At 37.7% G+C, this 22273-nt stretch overlaps 1 protein-coding gene across 1 annotated transcript in view; it reads right to left on the bottom strand.

The window, feature by feature from the left end:
* lrp2a (low density lipoprotein receptor-related protein 2a) overlaps nt 1-22273 on the bottom strand; it is a 125682-nt gene that overhangs the window by 78805 nt on the left and 24604 nt on the right. The window contains exons 11-21 of the mRNA XM_052142456.1: nt 21338-21507; nt 16870-17093; nt 16104-16310; nt 13152-13354; nt 12844-12984; nt 11768-11971; nt 9851-10043; nt 6072-6197; nt 5669-5799; nt 1339-1476; nt 492-773 (exon numbers count right to left, since the gene is read on the bottom strand). Coding sequence (XP_051998416.1) covers nt 492-773; nt 1339-1476; nt 5669-5799; nt 6072-6197; nt 9851-10043; nt 11768-11971; nt 12844-12984; nt 13152-13354; nt 16104-16310; nt 16870-17093; nt 21338-21507 — 2019 coding nt within the window. The remainder of the gene's footprint in view (nt 1-491; nt 774-1338; nt 1477-5668; nt 5800-6071; nt 6198-9850; nt 10044-11767; nt 11972-12843; nt 12985-13151; nt 13355-16103; nt 16311-16869; nt 17094-21337; nt 21508-22273) is intronic.

Here is a 22273-nt window from a genome sequence, read left to right on the forward strand (position 1 = left end):
TGGAAAAACACAGCCATTACATTTTAAATTTGGACTTATAATATAGTTAATTTTCACAAAGACAAAAAAAACACTTTTGAGAATGGAAACTGGCTCTGTTCCTAAACCTATTTAGCTACCTACGTAGACAGTATCAAAGGCATCATAAGTGAGCTCAAGGTGCAAAGGGAGTTCCAGAAGGTTAACACCATGTCTAATGTAGAGCACTTGAAAATCAGTCATATTTGAGAGACCATGATTGCTAGGATGCTGCCTTAGATGGTAGATGCCTATGTAGGTTGTTGACAGCAAGGTAGCTCAATAGGTTTTGGAAATGTAGTCATTGAATGTTCTTCTAAAAGCAATATGTAAATGAAGTTCAGAAACTGAAGGTCAGAAATCTGCTTTTCACAAATGTACACACAAAAAGAAAATCACTTAAAAGTTATAGCAAATTTAGTTTGCTACTACTTTAGTAACATTTGCATGTAATATGAAAAATGTAACATTACTGTTAGCTCCACATTTGGCCTCGTCACTGTTGTCATGACAATCATCAACACCATCACACTGGTAGCTCTGAGGGACACACTTCCCATTCATGCATGAGAAGGAGTTGGAGCCACACTGGAGAGTGGGCGGCTCATTGGACGGGTCATCCACACACGTCAACTGATTGGCTTCCAGCTTCATTCCATATGGGCAGCCACACACTCGCTGGGAATTTGGTGCAGGAAAACAGAAATGACTGCAGTCTCCATTTGGATTAGCTTGCCTGCTGCAGAAATTAGATCCTGTTGTGCAAAAAAAGCAATGCACATTGAACATTCAAGGCATTATGGATTGATTTAAAGATAGTTTCATAGTTTTGATTTCTTTACTATTATACTACATTGTGACAAATAGTGATGTAAAATAATTTTTACAGAACAAACTTTTCACTGGTAGTGTATTTTGTTTTATTTTGTCTTATTTACATAGTACATTGGGTGCTAATTTAAGGGAGCTATGCAATGCGTCATAAATGCAAAGTCAGTGGGTATGGCCATGAACTTAAGATTTGTTTTTATGGGTATGGCTATAGGCACAAGAGTGTTGGCAAAATTGCACATGCAAAGCGCTAATTGGCTGGGCAATTTCATTTTTAGGTTTTTCTATGGTTATTGCACCATCTGCGTCCAATTACCACATGCACTTGTGCTAGCATGAAAATGGTGCTTAGAATTAGCACTCTCACGAAAATTGGATAAGACATTGCTCAAGGTGCATTTTCAACTGAAAACATATTCGTGTAGACATGGCCTTAGCAAAAGATTATATAAATGGATAGATAGATAAACAGATGAAAGTGTTTCTTACCAATCTGTGAGTCAGCATTGAAAGATTTGACATGCATGATGTGGCTGATCCCTTGGCGAATTATCATCATCTCCCCTCCGTCTGTTTTACGGACCCTCACGATACCACCCAGCCGCCAGTCAGTGAAGTAAACATAACCTGAGGCAGCGAAACCCATTAATGTAGTCACACAGGGTATCTCTAGAGAATATCAGTCCTTGAACTCTGACATCTGCCCCTTTATCTTTCAGCACCGAACACACTAACTGCACTGAAGTTTAAGGAAGCAGTGTAATAAGGACCTTCATTTTGCAGATGCCAGGCATTGCAATCCATCATCGATGAAGAGGCCATCAGGACTTACATGTTCTGAGTGATATTATGATGGTGACAGACACAAAATGAACTGTTTTATCAGATAGTGGGTTTAATTTAGAGTGCATTCTGAAAGCCAAGTGCTTCTCAATATTGACTAAGCAAACATTGTAGAAACATGACAGACAGACAGGCAGTAAGACAAGACAGACAGACAGATAGATAGATAGATTAGATTAGATAAGCTGGACTAGACACACTCAGGCCTGATCACTGCCAGCACTGTTCACTCAAAACAACACTTAATAGAACTTTTTCAGCAGCATGAAGTTGGCAAAAAGGTCTCACCCTGTAGCACACTATGCCAAGGTCAAAAGAAATTCCAGAAATTATGAGGAAAAAGGTGATTGAAATACTTCAGTTTGGGAAGGGTTACAAAGTTATTTCAAAGGTCAGGGAACCACAGTGAGAGCCATTATCTCCAAATGGAGAAAACTTGGCACTATGGCTGCATGATTTGGAGAAAAAGTCATAATGCCATTATTTTGAAAAATATTGCAATTTGAACTGCAAATGGTAATGGTAAAAATTGTTTTGGTGTTTATCACTTGTTCAACTGCCAAAAGGCTACTGGGGTTTTCATTGTTGAGTCCTCTTAAAAAGAGCCAAACTGAGACCTTTTTTTTTTTTTCAATCCACTGGTGATCATTTCACTTTTTATCAGCAGCTCTGTCAAAACTGGTTATATGTATGCTTTCTGTTCAATTTCACCATTAACTGAATTTCCCTGTTGGTAATATCGCAGTTATTGCCTAGTTTTTGCTGTCAAAAATACTGTTGGTTGGATAAATAATTAAATAAACACAAAATATTCAATTTTACTCCTTACTCTAGGCCTTAAAAACAAGAACCTAGCTTAATTTCAAACTGAAGTTGAACTGATAAACCATTGGTGTAATTAAACTTAAAGTGAAAGTTTCAGTTAATTTGTCACCATTTAATTTAATTATTTGTATTCATTATTTTATTTTATTTCATTCAAAAATGCATTATATTATAGTATCTAAATATTATATGCAGATTTATTACATGTACGTTCTTTCCTTATACTGTAATTTTGTTGGATGTTATTAATATTAGTTCCGCTTTCACTTGTTTCTGCTGGGAGTGTAATAAGGGTGACACGCTCTCTTGTAAAACATGTAAACAAATGACAGGAGAATGGAGGAAAAGTGCATGTTTCTGGAATCTACAGATGCAACTCGAATGAGGATTATTTTTTATTTTTTTTAAACAATAAGTTTAAATCTCTGAACAATTAGTTTCTTGTACACACCAGATTTTAAGCAAATTGCACATGTTTTGGCACATGTGTGCAAAAGAGTACGAATAATTGTCTACAATTTGCACAATAACTAAACGCATATGGCTTGCTGATCAAAACTGCAGAGTTGATTCTCAGTGAAACTGTCATACTCTTCACAACTTCTAAACATTATCATTGTGTGAGCCATCACATGCAATATGATCCATTCAGTTGTCAATATCTGTCAGACATACATGTATATTCCATAAATATCTATGACATTTAATGATTGTGATGTCTGCTAAATCTCTGGCCAGACCAACAAGAGTGACAGGATGTCCAACAAGAAGATGGGAAATTGTAGTCTTATGTACTGTGAGGAGGTACAAATTATTGTTTTTTACAGAAGTACCGCAGGTTTTTTCTTTGTTCCTGTATTTTTGTGTATTTGTTTTGCATGGATGTCATTTTGTAGCAATTTTCTGTTCACTATATATGACTTTACATTTAAGAAATGTGTAAAAATGTAAATTTTCTGTTTACATGTAACACATTGATACAAAAATAAATGTACTGTAAACATACAAATGTGCATATCCTTTTTCTGTGTACTACAGTATTGTACAGTATTGATTTTTCCCAGTAAACTTTTACCCACTTTTGAAATCTGTATCTAAAAAGCTCAGTGTGATACACAATAGCATTCAGCTAGACAAATCTGACATTCTTGTATAGTACAGTAAGCAGTCAGTGTCAATAAAAAAGTAGAAAAAAAAATGAAATTTGTATCCAACAAATATTTCTTGGGTTGACTGCAATGGTGAAAAAACATCTAAACATTTTGACCAGTATGGCTCACATAATGACAAAAAAAACTGTACATTTTGGTGGTATTGGCCAATTTACTGACACAATAACTAGGTTTTGAAGCATGAATTAAATGTTTTGGGTGAGATACTACATTTTGCAGACATGCAATAGATGACATGACAAGTTTGTTTCAAAAAATGATCCAAAGCTATTGAGAAGTTATCAGTTATCATTTAATAAAGATATTTGAATTATATCCCATCTTGTATTTTCCATTATTATTAAGATACCTGTGCCTGGTGGAGACTGATATGCAGCTAACGCAGATGATAATAAAAACTGCTTCATGCAGGATGTGCCGGTTTAGTGTAAATAATGTGCTTTGTGCACGTAAGCAAACAGAAAAGAATTTGAGCACTTCTGTTACTCTAAGCACGAGATGGAGTTGTGGAGCACAGATTTGCTCTGAAAACACTAATAATGCTCTAACTTAACAAAGACTGGACAGAGCAGTGCAAATAAAGTTTGAACTGAGCAGAATATTTATTTAATTAAATGTAGTGTGGCGTTGGCGTGATGGGCTAAAGCACAGAACTGGTAAGCAGAAGGTTGCCGGTTCGATCCCCACAGCCACCACCACTGTGTCCTTGAACAAGGCACTTAACTCCAGGTTGCTCCGGGGGGGGATTGTCCCTGTAATAAATGCACTGTAAGTCACTTTGGAAAAATGCATCTTCCAAATGCATAAATGTAAAAATCGCAACCCTTTGCGATTTAATAATCACAGGAGGGCATATCGCAGTTTTGATTTTATTGCAATTAACTGTGCAGCCTTAATTGGCACCGTAGTGAACCTTCCCAGGAGAACTTCAAAAATTCCTCCAAGAGCACAGCGATGACTCATCCAGGAAGTCACAAAAAAGCCAAGGACAACATCCAAGGAACTGCAGGCCTCTCTCACATCAATATAGGTCAATGTTCATGACTCCACTATTAGAAAGACACCATGGATGTCAAAAATGACATCCATGGAACAGTGGCGAGGCAAAAACCACTGCTAACCCAGAGGAACATTAAGGCTTGTCTGAATTTTCCCCTAAACCCAACTTGATGATCCTCAAACGTTTTGGGAGAATGTTCTGTGGACTGATGAGTCAAAAGTGGAACTGTTTAGAAGACGTTACATTTGCATAAATCAAACTCTGAATTCCTCAATAAGAGCATCATACCAACAGTCAAGCATGGTGGTGGTAGTGTGAAGGTGTGGTGGGAATGCTTTGCTGCTTCAGGGCCAGGGCGACTTGTAATAATTGAGGGAAACATGAATTCTGCTCTCTGCCAGAAAATCCTAAAGGAGAACATCCGGTCATCAGTCTATGAGTTGAAGCGCAAATGGATTATGCAGCAAGACTATTATCCAACGCATATGAAGTCCACCTCTGAATGGCTCAAAATAAGCAAAATGAAAGTTTTGGAGTGGCCTAGTCAAAGTCCAGTCTTAAACCTGATTGAGATGCTGTGGCAGGACCTTTTAACGGGCAGTTAATGCTCGAAAACCCTCCAATGTGTCTGAACTAATGCATCCTGCATAGAAGAGTGGGCCAAAATTGCACAACAGCGCTGCAAAAGGCTAATCTCCAGTTATCGGAAGCATTTGGTTGCTAAAGGTGGTACAACCAGCTATTAAGTTTAAGGGGCTGTTCGTTTTTCACATGGGTTGCATTTGAAAACTGTATTTTGTGTTTACTCAGTTTACCTTTGTTTTATATTATATCTCGTTCAAAGAACTAAAACTATTTTGTATGAAAAATACACAAAAATAGAAGAAATCAGGAAGGGGGAAAATACTTTTTCAAATCACTGTAGATAGATAGATAGATAGATAGACAGACAGACAGACAGACAGACAGACAGACTCACCTCCAAAAACAGTAAGTCCAAATGGATGGGAGATCTGGGTGATGCGATCCAAAGACAACCTGTTTTGTCCGTCAAAGTTGCTATGCTCAATCTTATCAAAGAAGGCGTCCACCCAATACAAACGCATGGCACTGAGGGTGAAACACATGATCAGGGGGAGAGAGTCTGAGGCCAGGGCTGAGAAACAGGATTATGTCAGATCACAATTTTAAGGAGATTAAGAGCGAGTACGTATTGTATGTGTAAAAAAAACAAAGAATGGAGAATCACAGCTTTAGGAAGCCTTCAACCAAAGTTAAACCAAATGGAGAAAGATTTATGAATGAAACAAATCTGTTTGTGGTATTATGAGCAAAAATGAATGATGTATTAAAGTGGTTAAATTCTGCGACCTTTGACTCACCTCCAGTCAATGGCGAGGCCATTGGGCCAGCCGAGAGTGGTGTTTACAATGGACTGAGCATGTGACCCATCACCCCAGGCCCGCATAATCTTCGCAGGACGGTACCAGTCAGTCCAGAAAATATAACTGCCAAGCACAGACATAATGCCAAAATCTTTGTTCTAAATGTTGGCCATGCAAAAAATTATTTTCTTAATTTGTATTATTAGTCTGGTGTTACAGAAAAATATCTAAACATCTTTAGAAATAAATATGTGTCATATAATACGATAAAGTATCTTGAATTATGTTTATTTTTATTACCCCCATTGGTTTTTTAATCATTTGGAATCAGATTGTGACTCCCTGAATCGAGTCGTGAGGTGCCTAATGATTCCCACCCCTACTGTTTTCCCACAACTCTTCACCCTGTGCCCTCAACAAAATGCCAAATTAATAGGTGGGGACACTTTCAAAACTGTCGACTGGGTGTTATTTATAAACTGTGAGGTATAGACAGTGTATTCGAGCACTCTGCGGGGCTTTCCCCGTTAAGCCAAGTTCTTAGTGTGCACTACAATACCAGCCTTCATGCAGCACTAATCTTGTCTTCTGGGTCTAAAGGCCTCATGACTTTGAAGCCATTGGAAATGTCCCACTAGCACGGCATTAAGAGTCGCTTTATCTGTGCCAGGTTCAAAGCAGGAGCAATCTATGAATGGCTGGGCACCTCCGGCAATATGAAAGGTGTGACTGGACATAAGTGGCCTGATTGTTAATGCCTTTTCATGGTCTTAGGGAAACAGAGAAGCGGGGTTAACGCGACACCCCACGGAGCTGTGTTTCTGGCCTGTGCACAGTCGCTGAATTGTGTCTGTTGACATTTGAACGTGGCTGTGATTTTGAACCTGAGATCACAACTCACGACTAACTTTTTTTAGTCTGAGCGTCAATGTATTATGAGCTCTTTTCTAAAACAATCTGTTAATATCCAATGATTGTGCTAACACAGTGAAGTCTACTATGACAATGGATCTGTTCCAAAAACTAGTGAGCCGCGCATGTCCGAAGGCTGTTCCAAAAGCATGATTATCCTGCCTCTTAAGATACCTTATTTTTGCCAAATTCTAAGGCAGCATCACATGTATCCATCAGAGACAAGGCAATCCCAGTGGGAAAGAAAATATATCCAATTTGGTAATGTTGCGTATAGAGGACGACCGATAGTGGATTTTGCCCGTACGATAACTAAGGTGGTGGAAAAAGCCAATAACCAATAAATCGGCCGATACATTTTTTAAATCAGTTTATAGAATGATAAAAACAATTCTGTCTTTTCTTACGATGAAGTGTAAAGACGATGAGGCTACAAGAGTCCAAAATTTATAAAATCCCAAAAGCAGTTTATTTTGCAACCAAAATCTAAAAAAATTATTAGAAAAATTCAGATTTGGTGCATAACGGGGGACTTATGATTTTAAACAAGTCCGAAATACACCAGGGACTCTTTTAAATGACAAAGACTAACTTACAATAGGGCTGCAACTAATAATTATCTTGATAATCGATTAATCTAACGATTATTCGACTATTCTGCGATTATTGCAATGATTAATCATTAGCTCTTAACCGATTATTCTGATTGTGTCCTGACTTAAAAGGTTGGATTAAACATGCTTACTAACAATAAAGAGGACAAAATCATCTTTTAAAAATACCTCTAAATGACATTCACTAAATTAAAGGGAAAAAAATACTTTTTATTAAGTTTAATTCAGTAAAGAAATTAACTGCAAAAAATCCTATAGTCATTAAGTGTTTTTGTCTTGTTTTCCATTTAAAAATATCTGAAAAGCCTTAAAACAAGATACATTTAATTGGGAAGCAGCATATAAGATATTTAGACTTGCTTTAAGAGAATGTATCTGAAAAATACAGTAATATATAGTAATAAATACAGTGTATTTTGTATATAAGTGTATTTTTTCACTTGGTTATACTTCAAAATAGACTAGACAAAATATACTTATATTCAAGGTGTATTCTCTAAAAGCAAGTCTAAATATCTTATATGCTGATTCTCAGGTTAGTGCAACTTTTGTAAAAGGATTTTTAGATATTTTAAAATATTTGTATTTTTAATATTATATTCAACATTCTCAGATAAAAAAATGTATGTGATTTTAAAGGAGTTTTAGATATTTATATTGTAAAACAAGCCAAAACAAAAACTTATTTTAATGCAGTGTATAATGGGGTGAAGACTTCCCTCTTTCACCTTTTTGTTCACTTCAATCCATCTTTAACCCACAAAAAAACAAACTCTCTCATATTAATAAAGCTGCATATTGCTTATTTTCTTCACGATAAGAACAGAGACATATTATGATTCAATAAGTCACGAGTCATCACGTTATAATCTAGCTGCATTATAATGCGCTCGAGGGACGAGCGTCCCTGTGACAGTGTACATCAGCCGGATGCAGTTTCAGTCTCTCCCCCTTAGATCGGGATATAATTCACTCAAAACCAAACAGTATAGATTAGATTTGTTATAACTGTATATACAATAAAAAATTGACTGTTAATCAATATTTCTGAGAGGTACAGATTTTAATGGTTTTAGAGTGTTGTTTTGTTAGCTTAGCAACATGCTAATGCCAAACTCTGTTTAAATTAATTGTGAGTTGAGTCTCCTGTGCAATTTGTGTATGAAGTGCTCTTTGTTACTGCCTATGTAGAGTGCTACAAATTGGTAACTCATTTCAGTTAGTTGGTAACAAACTGCTGTAGACAGCAAGGAAGCTCACTTGGTTTTGAAACAGAGCCAAAAGGTACGTCCCAAACTGCACACTTTTGCACTATTCTATGTCATTTTGAAGTGTAAATAGTACGAGTAGTATCCTAACACTGAACGTTCAACAAAAAGAGGTGCACTATGGGTATCTGATGATGCACTTCTTCAACTGTCAAAACAGAGTGTGGAATGTTGGACACTTCATGCACTCAGCGGAGGGGGCGTAGTTACCTGTCTGTGTTGCTCATCTGACAAAACAATTGTAAATAATGGAGAATGTAGCAACTAGCGAAACTTCAGTGAAGACAGCACCTTACAAATGTGAGTTGAATGCTTTACAATCATCCCACACTGAGTGAATATGTACGTTGTTTGAGATACAAGTGTTGAACCGATGTTGGCTAACACAAGTTAGACTGTCAGCTGTTAAAAGGTGAATGCTTCTGTGTAGTACAAAAATATTAAGTGTTCCATTTGAGATAAAAATGGACAAATTTGGGGGTGGCTGTGGCTCAGTTGGTAGAGCGGGTCAGCTGCCAATCGCAGGGTTGGTGGTTCGATTCCCAGCCCACAAAACTCCACATGCCGAAGTGTCCTTGGGCAAGACACTGAACCCCAATTTGCTCCCAATGGCAGGCTAGCGCCTTGCATGGCAGCTCTGCCACCATTGGTGTATGAATGTGTGTGTGAATGGGTGATTGGGAAACAGTGTAAAGCGCTTTGGTAACCTTTAAGGTTAAAAAAAGCGCTATATAAGTGCAGACCATTTACCATTTACCATTTAAAACTACACTTAAAATTCATACAATGCCTGGCTGAGTGCATAAAGTTTATTGTAAGTGCATAGAGTATAGTGCGTCATTTGGGACACAGCTTAAGTATCTGTAATCAAAGAGAAATATTATTTTATTTTACTACTGTATGTATATTAAAAAAGCAATAACCACAACAAAACTATGCCTTGGTTCTAAGTGTTCAGCTAATAAATTAAGTGTACACTCACCCAGCCACTGGATGGACCACTATAGATCTGGGGTTGTTCAGGTTGCGTACGATGGCTCGTCTGGACTTATCCGCTATCTTCATGACAGATATACTCCTGTAGCGCGGATCTGTCCAGTACAAGTTCTTTGATATCCAGTCATAAGCGAGGTCTTCCACACCATCCACCCGATTGGCTGCTAATATCTCCCTGTCTGCACAGATCAAAGCAAAATCTTTGATATGAACTTAAAGGTGAAGTGTGTGATGTATGTGCCATTTAAGTCACAAAAGTAAAAGAAATAATGTTTTAATTGACTGTTTTCAGATAGTGTGAATTTTGAGGAACCTTTCTGCCATTGGCTGGTTCCAGTATAGAAATTCACTAATCAACTTGATGTACAGCAGTGTGAGATGTTTCACTGGCCCTGTGTCACTACTTGCCAGGTTTCAAATAAAAATCTAAATAAATAAATGTATAATACATTTCTCTAGATGGTTGCATTCAACATGCTCACAAGGGAAGTCAGCATGTTGTTTCCAATACTTCCCTAGGATCAGTCACATTATGCTGAGTCACCAACAATCACCATCTCCTAGAAGACTTTTTTGTATCAACTTCAGCATGTGTACGTACCCCTGTGGTGTGACCGTAAGCGTGTTGCATAATAATCATGTTTGCATAATCAGTGATTATGCAGAATCATAATAAGTGTGATTCAGAGGTTGCATTTTTCTCTCTAGCATTGCATTTTTACTCCACTGATGTTTAAATTTAGGGTTTGGGTTGGGGGGTACGGTTTATAAAATATGCTTTCCTCATCACTGTATTACAGCCTGTACAGCTGAAAACAATTCTCTTTACAACTCAGCTTTGGCGCTACTCTGTGGACATTTCATTTGGAAAATTTAGTTCACACATGCCTATTCATCTAACAACAGTTACCACTCTGGCCACTGGGGGCATTGTTTCACATTTCAGTAAAAACAGACTGATTTTAGTTAAAGAAATGTCTACCTACTGTTTCCAATTTCAATGTGAGATCAGTCTGTTGCATTAGTAGTTATACATGGCCCTAGATTCATTTGTAAGTTTGTTTACAAATTTGAAGGCTGCTTATTGGACTGAATAGGTAAATGTCATACCATGTGACTATACGTAACTTTACAGAACTTGAAAACAAATGTTTTCCTTTTACAAAATCAAATAAAGAAATAACAAATAAAAACAGGTTAGGGTTATATGTTCTTTGTGTTGTGGGTGTATTTCAGAAAAACACCAGCGAACACATTATCTTGTGTTACTGGCCTTTGAAGGTTGCTGATAGGGGAGATCACATGCAGTAAAATGTCTCGTTGGCACAATAAATGTCCTAAGAACTGAATGGAGTGTTCAGTGAGTATCTGTTTCACACTTTATCTGCCTGCCAGTCAAGGACATTTCATGTCAGCGAATAGTAGAGAACATCTGTCTTAATACACAGTAATGATGAAATGCCCTCAACTGATTCAATCAAATAGAAATAGGGAATGGTTGTGGAAAAGGAATAGTTCACCATAAATTACAATTCTGTCATTACTTACCCTCTTGGAACAGAATGGAGAGGTAGATATAAAGACTTTTTTGAAATTGTCATTTTTTTGTATTTATTTTGAACTGTTTCTCAAACAAAGCTATTGTGTGGCTTAAGTAGACTTGGACCATAGCACATGAGTCATATGGAAGGTCTGTGAATTTCTGTATGGAAAAGAGCAGTTTGAAAATTCTTCAAAATTTCTCCTTTTGTACTACATAGAAAAATATATCAACATATGGGTTTGGAATGACATGGTGGTGAGTAAATAATGAAATAATTTTCATTTTTAAGTAAACTATTCCTGTTACTTTGGAAATGTGAACTGTTATGCTTTCAAAAAAAATAACAAATATGTGACTCACCAGTTCCGTCAACTTTCTGTTTGTAGATGATGTCCTTCACTGTATCAGAGAAGAAGATAGAATTGTCTGCAGCACTGAAGTCCACTCCAACAAAATAAGATGGAGACCCTGTAACAGGTAAAATGATGTCCTCCTGCGTGGACAGGTTGAATGGGATTCCTCTCACTGCCAACTGACTGGAGAACAGCAGGAACTGCCTCACAGCTGCAACACAACACATATTGGATAATATCCACAGGGGTGTCAAGACTGTGATGGTGCCTGTTACGTCCCTGGATGTATTTTAAGTGTATTTTTGATCATTTTTTGTACCTTTTCATTGGGGAGGTGTTACGTCGTAAGATGTATTCAATGTGGTGTAACATTGTATCTGTTTTGGTTGTGTATTTTGGGGTGGGAGTGTTTAGTTTTGCATGTCTGTTATTCCCGTGGCTTTTCTCCTCTCTCTTGTTCTCTCTCTCACTCTAATCATTACCAGGTAAGAGCACTAATGAGGAGTTCTCCTGAATGGCCTGTCTGTGAGCTGACGGAGGATACAAGCTGCTGGAAAGTCTCCCCTCTCCTGGCTCAGATGTGTTGTTATACTCTCTTGTAAATTTGTTGTATATTGCGTGAGATTGCATTTGTGCTTATTGAGTGCTTGTGCTTAAGCATGTGCCTTGGACTGTAGGGTGGTGTGTGTCATTTTGTTTCAATATCTGTTTTCTCTTGTTTTTGGGTTATTCTAGGAAAGTTAGTTGACTCCCCTTTAGGAATTTGTTAACTTTTTTTTCTTAGTTATTTTGGCCTTTGCCCTCTCCTGAAGCCTTTTGAATAAAATAATTGCCTTATTTTGCATGTTCAAAAATGTGACAATTTTTGAGTGCTGGGACGGAAGAGGGAGCTCCTACCTTCTTGTTATGGTTTTCCCAACCTAGACTGGGATGAATCGTAACAGTGCCTTATGCCGTCTTTATGAGCGTTTAAACAGCATGAGGTGTACTCCGGCAAGGAGAGTTCATCGTGACAATTACAAAACAAGTTTGAATGTTATACAGGCCTTAGCAGATAGACAGACAGATAGATAGTTGTCTTACCAACACATCTCTTGCCGTCAGCATGCAGATCATAGCCCATTCGACAGCGGCAGCGATATCCCAGACCACCATTATCTGTCCTGTGACTTAGAACACAGATCTGCTCACAGCCTCCTCTGTCAATGCCACAGGGGTTACTTACTGTCAGGTCACAGAAACACACCCATCACAAACTAAATCACCAAAACCGAGCATAACAATCATTCATTCATCTCTTAAATTGTTCATATTTGTGCGTCAGTCTGTTTCAGAAAACAAAAGTTGGATGTGTCGTACTGAGTGGCAAATGCACTCCCTTAGTTGCTTACCAAAGGGCTGTCTGTATGCATGGACCACAGTCAGACCATGTGGCCTCTGAGAGGTTCGGTAGAGCACTTGTGGGTTGTTGTCACTGTATTTATTGGCCTTCATAACAGCCATCTTAGTCCAGTCAGTGTAGTAGACTGAATGCTCAAACAGAGTAATGCCAAAAGGATGAGGAATCACAGAACCTCCATGGACCACCGTTCTCCTATTAGAGAATAAATAATAGTTAGGATAATAGTTGATGTCAAATTAAAAACAACTTACAAAAGTCAGCCTGGCTCTGTTCCAAAACCTAGAGAGCTGCCTAACTAGAAAGCATTTTACATCATATGTCTTCTAAGGGGTCAGTCACACCAAATGTGTCCATTTGTGCTGCTTTTCTATGTAAATATGCACTAGACAGACATCTTCGACTGTCGTGCTGCATTTCGCTGTTTCCTCAGCGTTGTTTTGATAGCGTGTCAAGTTCCAAAATCAAACTTTTAAAATGACACTTCCATTCTATTCTGTTTGTTGCATTAAGTCTTGCTTTTTTAATGCAAGAATATGTTCGGTCTGAAGAGCCACCTAAGACAGGTCAAAATTGGCCAAATTCTCAAACAGCATTCTGGAGTTTCTGAACAAGCTCCAGTGGAACAAGTCATCCAAGATTATAGACGAAGTTACATTAGATTTTTTTTATGTTGATCAGTTATAACTTTTAAGTACCAAATATTAGCCATCAAAGCTCAATCTTTACCCAATATTTGTATACGCAATGTACTTTAATGCTAGCTTTGCAACATTTTAACTGTAGAAATCTGCATTTGAATGTGGCTCATTTCAGTAAGGATGCGACCTTAAAAGGTAGCTTCCTATGTACACTAATAAAAATGGTGGCTTTTATAATAATAATATATATATATATATATATATATATATATATATATATATATATATATATATATATATATATATATATATAATAAACTCAGCAAAAAAAGAAACTGTATTTTAAAGATAATTTTGTAAAAATCCAAATAACTTTATAGATCTTTATTGTAAAGGGTTTAAACAAAGTTTTCCAAGCTTTGTTTATTTGCTTTTCAATGAACAATAAACAATTAATGAACATGCACCTGTGGAACGGTCATTAAGACACTAACAGCTTACAGACAGTAGGGAATTAAAGTCACAGTTATTAAAACTTAGGACACTAAAGAGACCTTTCTACTGACTCTGAAAAACACCAATAGTAAATGCCCAGGGTCACTGCTCATCTGCGTGAACGTGCCTTAGGCATGCTGCATGGAGGCATGAGGACTGCAGATGTGGCCAGGGCAATAAATTGCAATGTCCATACTGTGAGATGCTTAAGACAATGCTACGGGGAGACAGGAAGGACAGCTGATCGTCCTTGCAGTGGCAGACCACGTGTAACAATACCTGCACAGGATCGCTACATCCGAATATCACACCTGTGGAACAGGTACAGGATGGCAACAGTAACTACCTGAGTTACACCAGGAATGCACAATCCATCCATCAGTGCTCAGACTGTCTGCAATAGGCTGAGAGAGTGGGATCGATTTGGAGGTGGAGGGACCTTTATGGTCTGGGGCGGTGTGTCACAGCATCATCGGACTGAGCTTGTTGTCATTGCAGGCAATATCAACGCTGTGCGTTACAGGGAAGACATCCTCCTCCCTCATGTCGTACCCTTCCTCTGGTACCCTCATATGGTACCAGACTCATCCTGATATGACCCTCCATTATGATAATGCAACCAGCCATACTGCTCGTTCTGTGTGTGACTTCCTGCAAGACCGGAATGTCAGTGTTCTGCCATGGCCAGCGAATAGCCCGGATCTCAATCCCATTGAGCACGTCTAGGACCAGTTGGATCGGAGGGTGAGGGCCATTCCCCCCAGAAATGTTCGGGAACTTGCAAGTGGCTTGGTGGAAGAGTGGGGTAACATCTCACAGCAAGAACTGGCAAATCTGGTGCAGTCCATGAGGAGGAGATGCTCTGCAGTACTTAATACAGCTGGTGGCCACACCAGTACTTTCTAAACTGAACAAGTTAAAGTGTGAACTTGAAAATATTAAGCAAACTCTACACATATGTAAAAATTCATGCTTTTGCTTATGAGTAAATATTATTTATGATTGTTACCTTTACAATGCATCATGTATATATACTAAAGTAAAAAACCTTGTTTATCATATAATTCAATGGAAACCTCAATTTGAGTAAATTTCACTGGTAAATAAAAGTAAATTTTTGGTAACTTTTTGGATCTGGTGTTCCTAACATGCTTGAATATTGATGAGCAAGTTTATTTACACCATTTTTATTGTTTATTTTGTTATGTTTTGTAACTTCTTAACCATTCATGATAAAAAAAATATCAGTTGATTTTTACTGTCATCGTATTTTGTGCACCAAGTGTTGAGATTTACGTGCATAGCTCTGTACCTTGCTTCTATTGTCGGTAATACAAGGTGATATTGTCTAATAGACTACATGATTAAACATATTTATATATATATATATATATATATATATATATATATATGTTTAATCATGTAGTCTATTATATATATATATATATATATATATATATATATATATATATATATATATATATATAGGGAAAGTTCAAAATGTGAAATGTTCTTATAAATTGCTCATTTAATTAAGCTTATATAAGTACCATGCACATTAAATTTGTGAGTAAAAGTTATATTATTAACAGAAATTTTTAGTTCATCAAGTTAAGTAGATTTTACTTAATTTTATACCATTAAAATTTACTGTATCCATAAACTTGCGAAATTAAAATGAAGGAAATCTTACTAGGAATTTTCTTTCAGTGTATGCAATAAACAGCAATGCATCTCACTAGGTTTTGACAATGAGAATTTCCACCAAGTGGTGGCTAATTAATCGGCTTGCAACCTCTAGTAGATACCTGTGCAGACCATCGTAAGTCGTTGTTTCAATGTAATCGTAACGGCTGTCCACCCAATACACTCTCTTGGCCTCCAGGTCCACAGTAATCCCAGCAGGCCAGCCAAGTTTGGATCTGATGATCCCATAGCGATTGGTGCCATCCATGTAGGCCCTCTCTAGACCAGGTTCTCCATTCAGAGTGTCCCAGTCAGAGAAGAACAGGTACCTGAACTCAAACACAATAATCGCATTGTGATACGAGACATTCTTTTATAATCGCATTTAACGTCTAAAATAAAAAAGAGTAACTAATCCTACATTTATTTATCCCATTATAATGATGAAAGTGCAACTTGAACCAATGGTATTTACTCAAACATATTGTTAGCTTTTGGTTTGGAAGAGCATCAGGTTACAGATAAAACCCTTGGGGATAAGAATGAGATTTTGAAATGAATAGTTTTCAAACACTATCCAAAGAAATGCAACTGTATGCATTAATTGTCACTTCTCAATTTAGCAGGGGGCCACCTGGCCCCAGGTCCTATTAGGTTTCCATGAGACTCATCCTTGCTTAATTACTTCTCCCTAATCCTTACAGACAGTGTACAAATTCACATTCTCATTAGCTCGCTAAGCATCTGAAACTACCGATCTGAGATCACTTTTATAATTTCTCTTACAATAAGAGAGGATTAGGAAGAGGAAGCTGGGATAAGATTAAAGTCAATGGGAAATGTCTAACCGAAGAGATGAAGGATGAGGTGTATCCCTCAGGAACTCACCCCACAGTTGGGTCAAGAGCAAGGCCTCTTGGGTTGCCCAGGTGCTCAGCGATCAACGTGACCCGATTGCTCCCATCTAAGTCCACCATATCGATTCGGTTAACGCTAGCCTCCACCACGTACAGTTTATTATTGACCCAGTCGATGGCAAGGTTTTCAGGGTAGTCGACAGATATGTTCAGGACCACCTGCAAATGCGATCCATCCATATTGACAGAAAACACCTGTTTGCAAAGAATAAGTTGTAGTTAGGGATGTTTTCATTTAGGTATTTGTCTGCAAATGTAATCTGTCTAAGCGGAGGTTGCATTTTGGGTGCTTACAGCACGATTAAAACAATATTTTAACATAATTGTCGATTTATTTCACTTGATATTGTATTCACGAATAATTTCGATTTAGTCCATTTCCATTCAAATTCTTACTTTGGATGGATCAAATGAAAACCATATTTTTCATGTAGAACATGTAAACAAAGCTGCTATTAAAATTTGGATAAATCATATACAAAAGCAAGCCACGGAATTGTCTGTGATTGGTTACAATGCTCAACCACTGCAAAAACACACATTAACCTCTTCAACTATGCAGACCCGCTTGCGGGTAAAAAAGGGGACACTATTTTGCGAAAAATGTTTATGCATAAAATTTTCAACTCTCCGAATACATAAGTCAGGCATATTTGGTATAGTTTGAAAGCTTAGAATCTGACATTTTCATAGATAACCTCACTTCTGCATTTATGTTACATAAAATAACAAAATAAAGCCTGAAAACATTTGCTTTGCAAATTAGCGCCACCTAGAGGTCATGTGGTATAAATAATAATATGAATATGAAAGTCCATCAAATAGCACATAAACAGACAATTTATATATCAAATGAAAGCTTTTATTCTCAGGAATGCAACTGTACAGTTGATTTTGTTGCCCTAATACCACAGCTTGAAAGATTTACAATAGAATCACAAACTGAGATATTGAGTTTCTAGTTCACTCAGAGGCCAATATATATGAGTAAACAATGGGGATGGTGCATGAACTGAATATTGGTCTGAATGTCTTTGGACGAGGGCTAAAATGCATTAGAATGCCACCTACATTTCAGATTGGTATTTTATCTAGTACTTGCTACCATCTAGCGGAATTAAATAAGACTTTTGGAGGGAGATGAAGTGAACAGAACCAGAATTACATGCTTACAAAGTCAAAATTCAATTCATCATAAGATTGTAAAAATATACAATATTATTTATGAATAATTGTTCAGCCCTATGTAAACCAGCCTGGAAATTCCTTCTGATCTAAAGTGGTCTTTTCAGCAGAGCACAGTAATCCTGCAAAAAAATGATCAAAACTTCATCAAGCGTACATTATATCCTCTTTTTCTTAAATAATCACAGGTAATAAGATTGTAGTCCAGTTTGTATCATCTTATCTGAGAGGTAGCCTTTCTCTGGTGTGCCAGAGGTGGTACTCTGAAACCACTGCCCTATTGATTAAAAGATGGCACTGGTTTCTCAGGCTGGATCTCTTGGCATCATAGCACAAGCTAAGGCACCAATGCTCTTTGCAGGCTTTGCCCTTTGGAAACCAGAGCCATACGTCGAAAAGTGTATGGTTCTTAGATAACCCGTTGAACAGAAACTTAATATGTAAAGGTGGTCTGGTGGTGTGGCACTTTGTAGACCCCCTACGAAGAGCCTGCTGGCATTGTGTCACATTGGGGTAGTAATCGCAGAAGCCCGTCTCCTCTCAGTTTTTTGCTTCATGGCTGATCTCCAAATCACGGAGTAGCCAAGAGTTTGAAAACAAAGCTCTCTGAGCTGGCCAAAGAATGCGTAAAAAAGGACTGAATATGGAGAACACAAGTACTGCCTGGTCACTCCAGATATTCTCAGGTTGCATAAAATTGCATAGAAATATGCAAGCTTTTTCCTGTATATCAGACACTTTTTCGAGATTAGTAAAATTTGGAGTCTATCACCAATCCGAGCCAGTTACCATGACTTCAGGCCTTCGGGAGCCAGACTGCTTGGCCATTATTAGTGTATTAGCAGTATCTATAGGCATCAGACGAAGAATTCCCTTTCCGCCGACGGGGAGCCAATTTCCTTTGTAGTCTCAACAAACTTTTGAGGGGGGCAGTTGCATTGTATGGACTTACAGAGCTTGAAAATCTTCATTTGTGTTTAGCAGAAGAAAGAAAGTCATACACATCAGGAATGGCATGAGGGTGAGTAAAAAATATACATTTTGGGTGAACTATCCCTTTAAGATTTAAATGATCAAAATTGGTGTAATTTTTACTAAAGCAATAATGGGTTTTTAATGTTGAAAAATTTCCCCGCTTTCATAATTTGAACAATAGTTCACCCATTAAATAATAAGAAAATTCTGTCCTCATTTACCCACCCATGTGCCATTCCAAACCTTAAGACTTTCTTCCGTGGAACATAAAAAGTGAAAATGTTAGCCTCAGTCACCATTCGATCTCATTGTATGGAAAAATGATGCAACGAAAGTGTACTGCGAGTGAGGCTATTATTCTGCCTAAACTTTCCTGTTCCAAGTCATACAGGGTTTGGAACAACATGAGAGTAAGTAAATTATTACAAACATAATTAGTTATGTTTAGTTCCACTAACATAATATTGCTTTGTCCTAATTTCTTTAGGAAGAATTTGTGGAGGCTTGAAAGACACTGGCACAATCTATTTGAGACATACTGACTTTGTTTGGGAGTTGTTGCTGCAAGAGGTGAGATGAAAGTAGTCAGACTGGTTCAAGGAGTGTGTGTGTGTGTGTGTGTGTGTGTGTGTGTGTGTGTGTGTGTGTGTGTGTGTGTGTGTGTGTGTGTGTGTGTGTGTGTGTGTGTGTGTGTGTGTGTGTGTGTGTGTGTGTGTGCGCGAGGGTCAAGGATGTTAGAACATGTCTTACGAGGAAGAGCAATAATAAAGCAGAGCTTTGTTATCAACAAAAACTGTAACAGGGATATCACTCGGTCTGACAAGGTTAGAACTCCAGTAATCTGTGAAATGCCACTTATTAAATTCGGGAAAACGGAGAACCCGTGGCAGGTGCCAGACCATTAAATGAATGCAAGTGGGATAGACCAAAACCACACACAGAGTTGGTGGGTCGTGAGTCTGTTCAGCAGGGGAAAGCTATGCTAAAAGCAAATCCTGAAATGCAACTAAATATATAACGGTGCACAGGATACGATAGCAAAACAAAGAGGCTTATCAACTTTTAAAATGGAGGAGACAACCCTTCTAAATCTCAAAGGCAATGTGTCCCATCAAACTCACTTCAGAATATAGCCTAATTAGGCAGATGTTTTGGCGATGACACTTGATGTCACATGCAAAATCTGGGTCATAAAGAAAGACTAGTTGAGAACCATTGTTATAGATTATTGTGAACTGAGCTGTATGAGCTGAATTTCTTTAATAATTATACACCATATGGTCAAGTATGTGGACATCCTCAAATAAATGAGTTTGGCTATTTCAGATATACCCATTGCTAACAGGTGCATAAAATCAAGAATACAGAATGGAGCGCTTCAAAAGAGCTCAGTCACTTTCAGTGTGGCACTGTAAGAGTATGCCACTAGTAAAATGGTTTACTGAGTCTGGTGTTGAAAAGCTTGACTAGCCTGCTAATGATCCAGACCCGAACTCCACTAAACACCTTTTGAGATGAACTGGAATGCCGACTGCAAGCCAGGCCCCATCACCCAACATCAGTACCTCACTGATGCTTCTGTGTCTGAATGGGGACAAATCTACTGGAAAGTTTTCCCAGAATGGTGGAAACAATTGTAGTAGAATAGAGACTAGTCCATGACTATTCTACCCCTACACTATTAACAAGTATGTTTAACACATATGGGTGTGGTGTTGAGGTGTTCATCTACTTTTGGCCATATTGTGTAACTAATAGTGGAGCGGCTATGTGATATAATCGTTCAGTTTATGATACAAGCGTGAAAATTGGCATGAGCAGTCTCCATGGGTCACTTGACAAGAAAATTGTCCGAGCCACTTGAAATTTCAAGATGGCCGACACCTTAGTGGAGCAGTTAAGTGATATAGTGGTTTATTTGGTGATACAAGCATGAAAATTGGCATGAGCAGTCTCTGATCGTCACTAGACAATAAGCCACCCACAGCTACTTGAAATTTCAAGATGGCGGCCATTTTTCAAGATGGCCACCACCTTAGTGGAGCAATTAGGCTTAAGAAATCATTTAGTTGGTGATACAAGCATGAAAATTGCCATGAGCTGTCTCAAAGTGTCATTTGACAAGAAACCGTCCACAGCCACTTGAAATTTCAAGATGGCGGCCTTTTTTTTCCAAGATTACCACCACCTAAATGGAGCAGTTAAGCGATATAATTGTTTAGTTAGTGACATAAGCATGCAAATAAGGATTATTTTTAATAGTCTAAAGTCCATTAGACCTTATTTTGGATTGTGTCTGTCCAAAAGACCCTTTGTAGCTGGTAGTGGAAGTCAACACCAACAGCAGCTCCTCTGTTCTGGGACTCAACCAGGGTTCGAGCGCTGTGTCCATGGACATCAGAAATCAGCAAATCTCTTCCATTGGAGAAAATCAGAGAGGGTACTCCAGCTAAACACAAACAGACAAATATACATCATAATCGGTCAACTATTACTGTATGGTGCTTTTTTACTAATATATCCAGTGCCAATTGAAGTGCATAAACATGGTAGAAGTTTTTTTTTATAGTTAATAGTTATGGATACATTTTTATAATATTCAGAAAACTTGCATGGTACATTTGTACTTTTGATAAGACATAATAAATATGATAGAGTTTAGAAATGGCTGTGGTGCCACGGCTCAGTTTTTATTTTCCAGGGCATGCCAAACCAATGGCTGGGAATCAGATATTTCAGGAGCTTAATAACATAATTGCATTCAAACTGAGGTTTGCGTTGAATGATATGATAAACCCAGCAATATTAGTCTTAAAGGTGTGATACTTTTACAGACATAGTTCACCCAAAAATGAAAGTTCGCTCATTATTTACTCATCCTCATGCCATCCCAGATGTGTATGAAAATATCAGCTAATCCAGCAGGAAACAGCAGCTAAGAAGTGCCAGGTATGACAATGAATAGTTCATGTTTGCTGGTCATATGGAAGAGGTGAACAAAACAAAAAGAATAACAAATGTAATTTACACTGAAACTTAAGAACCACAGTAAGCTATTAACACTGTCTGTGGCTAACTCAAGCACTTTAATTTGTTTACAGTTAAGATACTTGTGTAGTTCTATATGTAATTTTTTTTTTATGAACTACAGTTACATTTAAACACACGTTAACATAGTATAAAATATACATTAATGAAATACTTGACATTATTTG

This window comes from Xyrauchen texanus, chromosome 14 (assembly GCF_025860055.1).
Source record: "Xyrauchen texanus isolate HMW12.3.18 chromosome 14, RBS_HiC_50CHRs, whole genome shotgun sequence".
NCBI lineage: Eukaryota > Metazoa > Chordata > Actinopteri > Cypriniformes > Catostomidae > Xyrauchen > Xyrauchen texanus.